This window comes from Saccostrea cucullata, unplaced genomic scaffold (genome assembly GCF_032062105.1).
Source record: "Saccostrea cucullata isolate Sc308-1 unplaced genomic scaffold, CSIRO_AGI_Scuc_v1 ctg7608, whole genome shotgun sequence".
Lineage (NCBI taxonomy): Eukaryota > Metazoa > Mollusca > Bivalvia > Ostreida > Ostreidae > Saccostrea > Saccostrea cuccullata.
In genome coordinates this window covers 65,455-74,585 of record NW_026929949.1, presented here as the reverse complement: position 1 = coordinate 74,585, position 9,131 = coordinate 65,455, and the positions used below count along the sequence as shown (strand labels likewise).

At 41.6% G+C, this 9,131-nt stretch overlaps 2 protein-coding genes across 2 annotated transcripts; one reads left to right on the top strand and one right to left on the bottom strand.

Annotated features, from left to right (window-relative positions):
* The first annotated feature begins 2,844 nt into the window (after positions 1 to 2,844).
* On the top strand, positions 2,845 to 3,636 carry LOC134282510 (octapeptide-repeat protein T2-like). Its single transcript, XM_062764915.1, has 2 exons — positions 2,845 to 2,880; positions 3,250 to 3,636. Exons 1-2 carry the CDS (start codon positions 2,845 to 2,847, stop codon positions 3,634 to 3,636), a joined length of 423 nt encoding a protein of 140 aa, XP_062620899.1.
* Positions 3,637 to 4,864: 1,228 nt separating this feature from the next.
* Positions 4,865 to 7,514, bottom strand: LOC134282507 (uncharacterized; the record flags this gene model as incomplete). Its single annotated transcript, XM_062764912.1, has 4 exons — positions 7,505 to 7,514; positions 6,413 to 6,554; positions 5,490 to 5,623; positions 4,865 to 4,950 (listed from the first exon to the last, which is right to left on the bottom strand). Coding segments are annotated over exons 1-4 (372 nt in total), but the record flags the coding sequence as incomplete, so codon positions are not given.
* Between the last annotated feature and the right edge of the window lie 1,617 nt (positions 7,515 to 9,131).

Genomic DNA, 9,131 nt, shown 5'->3' with positions numbered 1-9,131 from the left:
ACCTTATGTGGAATCATTGTCAGGTAGTGTAGATTCAAAATTTGTTCAAATGATAACCCTAGGGGTTAAGATGGGACTACGAGGGGGAATCTAAGTTTTACATTGAAAACATAAGGGTAAAAAATCTTTAATTTTCTTTTCTCAAGAACAGCAAAGTCATGATTAGACATTTTGAGAGGGAAGCATATTCAGATAGTGTAGATTCAAGATAATGTTATAGTAATTTAAATTTGCTCAAATCATAACCGGGCTCCAGGAGAATAGATAGGTCATACCAGGGGATCAGAGTTTTACAAAGGAGTATAAAGTTTTTAGATAAAATTTTTATCTAAAGAACAGCAAAGCCATCATGTGTCAAATTAATTCGAACCTTAGGAAGTGGAGATTATAAGTTAATTTGTTAAAATCATACCTCCCCAAACTACTTTAATATCTAAACTTTGCATTACTGAACTGATTTCTGCTTTTTCTTAGCCAAAGTAAATTAACTTGGGTGAGCAATGTGGCCCCCTGGGACTCTTGTTTTCAAGTATATTTCATTTTGATTTTTTAGATGTTATTTTGACATTTTAGCAGGTATATTCAAAACAAACAGTTTATCATATTAAATCATGTATATGATATTTGTGATGTTAATCAAAGTGATACAATACATTTTGGGATGTGAAAAGTGAAATTCTGAAATCAGTGAAATATCTTGAGTTCAGTTCAAGTGATACATGTGAGTGAACTATTGAAGTGATTTACTACATTGGAAATTCAAATTCTGTCAAGGATTGTGTGTTCTTGGAAAAGATCATTATGGGGAGATGATATTTCAGAAGAAGCCAAGGACATCATCAATTAATTCTTCTAAAGCCTTGAAGTTAAACCCAAGGCAGATACACCTTAGGATCTTCAAACATGGCCACAAGGATTTGCTAGTACATGTTCTGGATCATTAACTAAAATACCAACAGTGAAAACTGAATCTGAAATTCAAACTGATGTTATAAAGCACTACCCAGGATTACCATAAATTTCAACTTTCTCCAGATCATCAAAATTAGAAACATCCTATGAACTATGGCATAAAGACGTACAGTGTCTTGCTAAAGAAAAAGTGTACAGAGATGACCAAATCCTACAAGCCATTCCAAGATCAGTGAAGGAGAAGCTGCTAATGTTTTCATGAGACTTGGTGTACTAGTGCAACCAATGACACTATTATTCTCAAGATGAACTTTATTTATTACCACGTAAGTGGAAATTTTAGCGAGACGCAAATCTAGCGATTTATTCTTAATACTGGTATTTTATTTCTAGCGTAGTAGTAGTTCAGAAGTAGTTTTAGCGATTTGAAAATGCTTACTTAAGAAGCTATTACAAATAAAACGCAATTAATTTTAGCGATACTCAATATTAGCGATGTCAGCACCTTCCCTAATAATGCCAAAATTAAATCCTCGCTAAAATATCTACTTATACAGTATGCGCCTTTCAAAGAAGGGAGGGCATATTGCTTTGCTGCTGTCTGTCTGTTGGTTGGTCAGTCAATCTGTCGGTCCACATTAGTTTCTGCTCATTTTCTTTGCATAGATTGCACATACTGAAATGACATTTTTATAGGTCAAGTTCTTTTTGGGTACAATTGAGCAATTTTTGACAGAGTTATGCCCTTTGGACTTAAAATTTTCAATCATTTACTTTCCTTGTGCACCCTATAATTTATTTCTGGGGGTGGGGGGATATAAGTGTTTCACAAATACCCCCAGATATGTCTTGTTTTGATACAATTGAAAGCAGCCAAAGAGTACCGGTACATGTATATTCTGTATTAGGAAAATTCTACAATGCAGAACAAGGACCAAATGAGACTGTATCAGAGTGGGGTTGTCGGCTTGAAAACATTGTCAATAAAACGGTCCTCCGAGAAGAAGGAGCAGTGAAAAAGAGGATGACATGCTGTGTCACAATGCTTTCTGTCTGAGAAGCTAGGACTTTGACCTGATTTGAAGGATGCATTGGTATACGTACATGACAAATTTCTATCCTTTGATGAACTGAGATCAGGACTGCGAGCTATTGTAGGGGATCATGATCATATAAAATAAACACGTTAAAGGAAGTAAGGTTTCAAATGTGATGAGTGCGATACATAAAGACAAGCCTACATCTAAAATGGATGAAGTCAAACAAACGTTACAGACAAGCTGATCGACAGCTGAGGTACAACAACTGAAGGATGAGAGATACAGCAGACCACAACAGTTAATTAGGAAAGATAACTACAGTGGAGATGAAGGGAATTCATATTATGGACAGTCTGCACCTTATTAACTTAAGTTTAGATCTAAAGGACAAGGAACATACTGAGGTCAAGATTCAAAAAGAGGTGATGGATTATTAAGAGGTCAAAGTTTATACAGAGGTCAAGTAGGAAGTTATAACACACAACTCCAAGGAAGTTAACCTAACCCAGTTGGAATAAATGGTTTACCCATGGTTAAGAAAGGACGTATCCAGTCTGGATGCAGGATAAAGACAGCTAGACCATATGAAACAAATTTAAAACTTGCCATGGCTGGCATTGAGAGACAAACACTAGGGCGGGATCATGGAACAAAGAATAATGGAGGATTGCTCAGAGAATTTTCATCTCAACATCAGCGTTACATCTATTTGAATGATTTATTAATATTTTCAAGAACATTTGAAGAACATGTAGAGATCAAGATTAGAAAAGGTATTCCAATACCTCAGGGAAAAACAAATTTAAACTTTCATCTAAGAATTTTTTCAAGGACAGAGTGAAATACATAGAATGTGGTTTTGAAAGACGGGATAGAACAAGATTTAGATAAGATGGATAAAGTCCTGAACAGGCTCAGACCAACTAAGGTAGATGAAGTTTATAGGCTATTACCACTGCTTCATCAAAGACTTCAGAAAGATAACAAAGCCATTTAACGAACTTGCATGCTAGTAAGCATATAGATATTGTTATTCAAGCATGTATGTAAAAATTAAATGCATGAACATATAATGCTGTGATCAAATTATAAATTGAGGAGCAGTATTTTGTGATGTTTAAAGTTTTTCCCCTTATAATTTTAAAATACATTTCTTTTGCAAAAATATGCAATTCTGCTAAAAGGTAAAAATAATTTAAGTAAAACGAAGAGAATAAAATATTTCATAATAATTTTGGATAGTGTTTTAATAATCTTATTTTAGATAAGTCAGAGTGGGGAGTGTGGGAGAGAATAGGAGTGGGACAGAGAGAGAAGGGGAGTAGGGAGAGTGGGAGAGAGAGAAAGAGGGAGTGGAGAGTGGGGGAGAAAGAGTGGAGAGTGGGGGAGAGAGGGAGTGGAGAGTGGGAGAGAGAGGAAGAGAGGGGAGAATGAGAGAGAGGGAGTTGGGGAGATAGGGGAGATAGGGAGTGGAAGAGAGAGGGAGCCAGGAGAGAGAGAGAAAGGGAAGGGAGGGAGTGGTAGAGAGGGAATGGGGAGAGAGGTAGTGGGGAGGGAGAGAGTGAGAGAGAAAGTGGGGAGAATGGGAGAGAGGGAGTGGGGTGAGAGCAAGTGGCGAGAAAGAGGGAGTGGGCAGAATGAGAGAGGGTGGGAGAGAGACGGGGAGTGGGAGTGGGGAGGATGAGAGAGGGTGGAGAGAATGGGAGAGAGAGAGAGAGAGTGGGGAGATTAGGAGTGAACGTGAGAGGGAGCCAGGAGAGAGTGGGAAGGGAGGGAGTGGAGAGTAAGAGAGAGAGAGAGGAAGAGTGGGAGAGATAGGGAGTGGAAGAGAGAGGGAGCCAGGAGAGAGAGTGGGAAGGCAAGGAGAGGAAACGAGGGGGTGGGGAGAGAGGGTGAGTTGTTGAGGGAGTAATGTAAGAGATGGAGTGTGGAGAGAAAGAGGATGGGGAGAGAAAGGGGGAGTAGGAGAATGTGATAGGGGTGAGAGAGGGAGTGGAAGAGAAGAGTGGGGAGAGAAAGGGAGAGAGAGGAAGATGGGAATGAGAGAAGTGGGAGTGAGGAGAGAGAGAGTGAGAGAGAAGTGGGAGTGGGGAGAATGAGAGAGGGTGGGGAGAATGGGAGAGAGAGAGAGTGGGGAGATAGGGAGTGGATGTGAGGGAGCCAGGAGGGTGGGAATGGAGTTATTGGGGAGAGAGGGGGAGTGGGAGAAAAAGAGAGAGAGAGAGAGTGGGAATTGGGAGAGTTAGGAGAGGGAGTGAGGAGAGAGAGGAGTGAGGAGTGAGGAGGGAGTTGGGAGAGAGTGGGAGTGAGGAGAAAGAGAATGGGGAGAGAGAGGGAGTGGGGAAAGAGGGGGAGAGGGAGTGGAAGAGAGAAGGTAAGGAGAGTGGAAGAGAGGTAGTGGGGAGAATGAGAGAGGGTGGGGAGAATAGGAGAGAGAGGGAGTAAGGAGAGAGGGTGAGTTGAGCGAGGAATGGAAGAGAGGGAGTGAGAGAAGTGGGAGTGTGGAGGGAGAGAGAAGTGGGAGTGTGGAGGGAGAGAGGAGTGGGAGTGGGGAGAATGAGAGGGTGGGGAGAATGGGGGAGAGAGTGGGGAGATAGGGAGTGGACGTGAGAGGGAGCCAGGAGAGTGGGAAGGGAGTGATTGGGGAGAGAGGGGGAGTGAGAGAAAAAGGGAGAGAGATAGGGAGTGAGGAGAGGGGGAGTGGGTAGAGTGGGAATTGCGAGAGAGTGGGGAGGGAGAGGGGTGAGGAGTGAGAAAGAGAAAGGGAGTTGGGAGAGAGTGGGAGTGAGGAGAGAGTGAGAGAGAGAGAGAGAATGGGGAGAGAGAGGGAGTGGGGAAAGAGGGGGAGAGGGTGAGGAGAGAGTAGGAGAGAGGTAGTGGGGAGAATAAGAGGTAGGGAGAGAGGTTGAATTGTTGAGGGAGGAAAGAGTGGGGAGAGAGGAGTAGGGAGAGTGTGATTGGGGTGAGAGAGGGAATGGAAGAGAGGAGTGGGGAGAGAAAGGAAGAGAGAGGAAGTTGGGGGAGAGAGTGGGGAGTGAAAGGGAGTGAGGCAAGAGAGAGAGAGAAGTGGGAGTGGGGAGAATGAGAGAGGATGGGGAGAATGGGAGAGAGGGAGATAGGGAGTGGACGTGAGAGGGAGCCAGGAGAGAGTGGGAAGGAAGGGAGTGGGGAGAGAAAAAAGGGAGAGAGTGGGAATTGGGAGAGAGTGAGGAGGGAGAGTGAGAATTAGGAGAGAGAGAGGAGTGAGAAAGAGAGGAATGAGGAGGGAGTTGGGAGAGAGTGAGAGAGAGAGAGAGGGAGTGGAAGAGAGAGGGTGAGGAGAGAGTGAGAGAGAAGTGGGAAGAATGAGTTGGGAGAGGGAAGAAGAATGTTGTGAGAGAGTATGTAGAATTAGGGAGTGGAGGGAGAGTTGGTGAGATAGGGAGTGGGAGAAAGGGAATGAGAGAGGGAGTGGGGAGAGTTGGAGAGGGAGTAGAGAGAATGGGAGAGTGAGGGAATGGGGAGAGGAAAGGAGTGGGGGAGAGATGGGAGTAGGGATTGGGGAGAATGGGAAAGAGTGGGAGAGAGGGAAAGGGATTTGGGAGAGTGGGAGAAAGGAGTGGAGAGAGGAGTAGGGAGTGAGAAAAATAACAGAGTGGGGGAGAGAGAAATAGAGTGGGGAGAGAGGGTGGGGAGAGTGGGAGACAGAGGGAGTGGGGAGAGCGAGGGAGATAGAGAGAGAGAGGGGGAGAGAGAGAGGGGAGGAAGTAGGGAGAAAAAGTTAGAGAGTTGAAGAGTAAGGAAAAGGGGGGGAGTCAAGAGAATGGGAAGTTTGGAGAGTAGGAGAAAAATGAAGAGAGAGGGAGTGAGGAGAGTGGAAGAGAGAGGGAGTAGGGAGAGTGAGAGATGACGTGGGAAGAGAGAGTGAGTTGGGAGACAGGGGGAGTGGTGAGAGAGAGTGTGTAGGGAGAGTGGGAGAGAGAGGGAGTGGGGAGATGGGTGACAGAGGGAGAGGGGAACATTGGAGAAAGGGAGAGAGTGGGAAAAAGAGTGAGAGAGAGAGAGAGGGAAGAGAGAGAGAGAGAGTGATGGGGTGGGAGGGTAAGGTTAGTGAAATAAGAAGGGAGGAGTTGGATGGTCAAGGAGGGTAATGTTGGGAGAAAATGGGGGGGGGGTGGGTGAGAGAGGGAGGGTTGGGAGGGGAGTGGAGGTGAGAGGGAGGAGGTTAAGGATGGGCAGGAGAGAGTGAGAAGAACAGTTGGAGAGGGATATGGTTGGGAAGGGATAAGGAGTGTGGTTATGAATTGGAAGGGATAAGGGTGGAAGGGGTGGGATAGAATGGGAGTGTATGGTTGGGAAGGGATGGGGTGTTATGAATTGGAAGGGATGGGTGGAAATAGGATTTATGGGTGGGGCGGGAAGGGATGGAATAGGATGGTAAGATTCATAAAGGATAAGGGTTGGGAATGCAGAAGGAGGGTAGGGGTGGACGGAAATTAGTGTAAGGTACAAGTAATGGGAGGGAAGGGATGGAATGTGATGGAATAGGATGGTTGGGTTCGGAAAGGATAAGGGTTGGGAATGGAGAAGGAGGGTAGGGTGGACGGGAATTAGTGTAAGGTACTAGTAATAAGAGGGAAGGGTTGGAAGAGGAGGGAGGGTAAGATTTGGAGGGGGGTAAGGTTGGTTAAACAGGAGGTAACGGATTGATTAGGAAGCAGGGAAATGTTAGGAGGAAATAAAGGTGGGAAAATGGGAGGGAGGTTAGGGATTGGAAGGGATAAGGGTGGGGAAATGGGGAGGAAAGTCAGGGGTGGTGTAGGGAAATAGATAATGGGGGAAATGAAGAGGATACGGGAGGGTTAGGGAAATTGGGGTAGAAAGGGATTGGATAGGGAGTGTAGGGTAAGGGTTGGAGTATTGGGTTGTATGGTTAAGGTGGAAAAGGATAAGGGGTGGAAAATGGGGAAGGTAGGAATGGGGGAATGGGAGGAAGGGTGGGAGTGGATAAAGGGTGGAGAATGTGGAAGGGGGTTGGGTGGATGGCATTAGAGTAATTGAGAATTGGAAGTGAATTCGATTTATGAATCCAAAATCCTATGGCATGAATCAAGTATATACTGACAAAACGTCAGAGATACTCAAGCTGAAGAAAGTCAAATAGGAAGTGCCATTAAATAATATCCTAAAATGGTATAAGATGAGGGCTATTAAGTTCCATCTTCTGTTGAATAAAATGCATGTACATGAAACAAAATTCATACATTGAATTTAATTAAAATAAATATAATTAATCACACTACTTTTCTAAGATGAATTTACATAACACACTTTCAGGAATATTTTCTAGACAATAGTTGCCGTTTCTTAATTTAAGGAAATATTTTTATGTAGACATTTAATATACTTCAAACTATGTACGTTTTTTTGTATTTTTTGCTTAATGACGTACATCACAATATTTAATATACTAGTTTATCAATCCAAATAGCTTGTTACAAGCCTGCAGAAGTTTTTCAATGGGGGGGGGCTGCGGGCTCCAAATAATCCACGTGACTATGGATTTATCTTGCTGTGCGGCATGTCCAATACATATTCCGTATGAATCCAAAAGAAGTTATATAGGTTCCGTTACCAGAGCTGATGATAATACTATATTTTAAAATTAAACCAGAAGTCTCTGTCAAGACTGTAGCTCTACTGGTTTGCACTTATACTTAAGGAAGAGAAAAGTAGCAGTTGGGACTTTATGAATATGAATCTTACTTTACAAAAGCAATAAATAGAATAATGATCCTTGATGAAGTCTCTTTTTGTGGCAATATTGCAATAAGACTACAACTGTAGGAGTAGCTTTTAATAAAATTTTACAGAATTTCAATTTAAATTACTATGGCAACATCAATCATCAAAATCAAAAACACAAAACTGATAATTATGTCTGTCAGTGTACTCTACTTGCATGCCAAATTATATGATAATCAGACACAAACTGTATTTGGAGTAGCATTTCACAGAAATTTCTATTTTTAGTAACCACTGCTACACCATTCATCAAAAATTAATCAAAAATGACAAAAAGAATTATGTATATTAGTGTAATCTACTTATGTGCCAACTTATATGGAAACCAGACCAAAACTGTATGAGGAGTAGCATTTTGAATGTTTTTCACGGAAATTTCTATTTTTAGTAACCACGGCAACACCGTTCATCGAAATCAAAAACCGATAAACAGAATTATGTATCTTAGTGTAGTCTACTTGTATGCCAAGTTTTATGGAAATCAGACCAAAACTGTAGGAGGAGTAGAATTTTGAATGTTTTTCACAGAAATTTCTATTTTTAGTAACCATGGCAACACCGTTCATCAAAAGCAAAAACTGATAAGCAGAATTCTGTATCTTAGCGTAGTCTACTTGTGTGCCAAGTTATATGGAAATCAGACTAAAACTGTAAGAGGAGTAGCATTTTGAATGTATTTCACAGAAATTTCTGTTTTTAGTAAGCACGGCAACACTGTTCAATGAAATCAAAAACTGATGTACAGAATTATGTATCTTAGTGTATTCTACTTGTGTGCCAGTTATATACTGAAATCAGACCAAAACTGTAGGAGGAGTAGCATTTTGAATGTTTTTCACAGAAATTTCTTTGTTTAGTAACCAAGGCAACATGGTTCATTGAAATCAAAAACCGATATATAGAATTATGAATCTTAGTATAGTCTACATTTGTGTCAAGTTATATTGAAATCAGACCAAAAAATTTAGGAGGAGTAGCATTTTGAAAGTATTTCACAGAAATTTCTATTTTTCGTAAGCACGGCAACACTGTTCAATGAAATCAAAACCGATATATAGAATTATGAATCTTAGCATAGGCTACATTTGTGTCAAGTTATATTGAAATCAGACCAAAAACTGTAGGAGGAGTAGCATTTTGAAAGTATTTCACAGAAATTTCTATTTTTAGTAAGCATGGCAAAACTGTTCAATGAAATCAAAAACCGATATACAGAATTATGTATCTTAGTGTAGTCTACTTGTGTGCCAAGTTATATTGAAATCAGAGCAAAACTGTAGGAGGAGTAGCTTTTTGAATGTTTTTCACAGAAATTTCTATTTTTAGTAACCATGGCTACACCGTTCATCGAAATCAAAAACCGATAAACAGAATTATGTTTCTTAGTGTATTCTA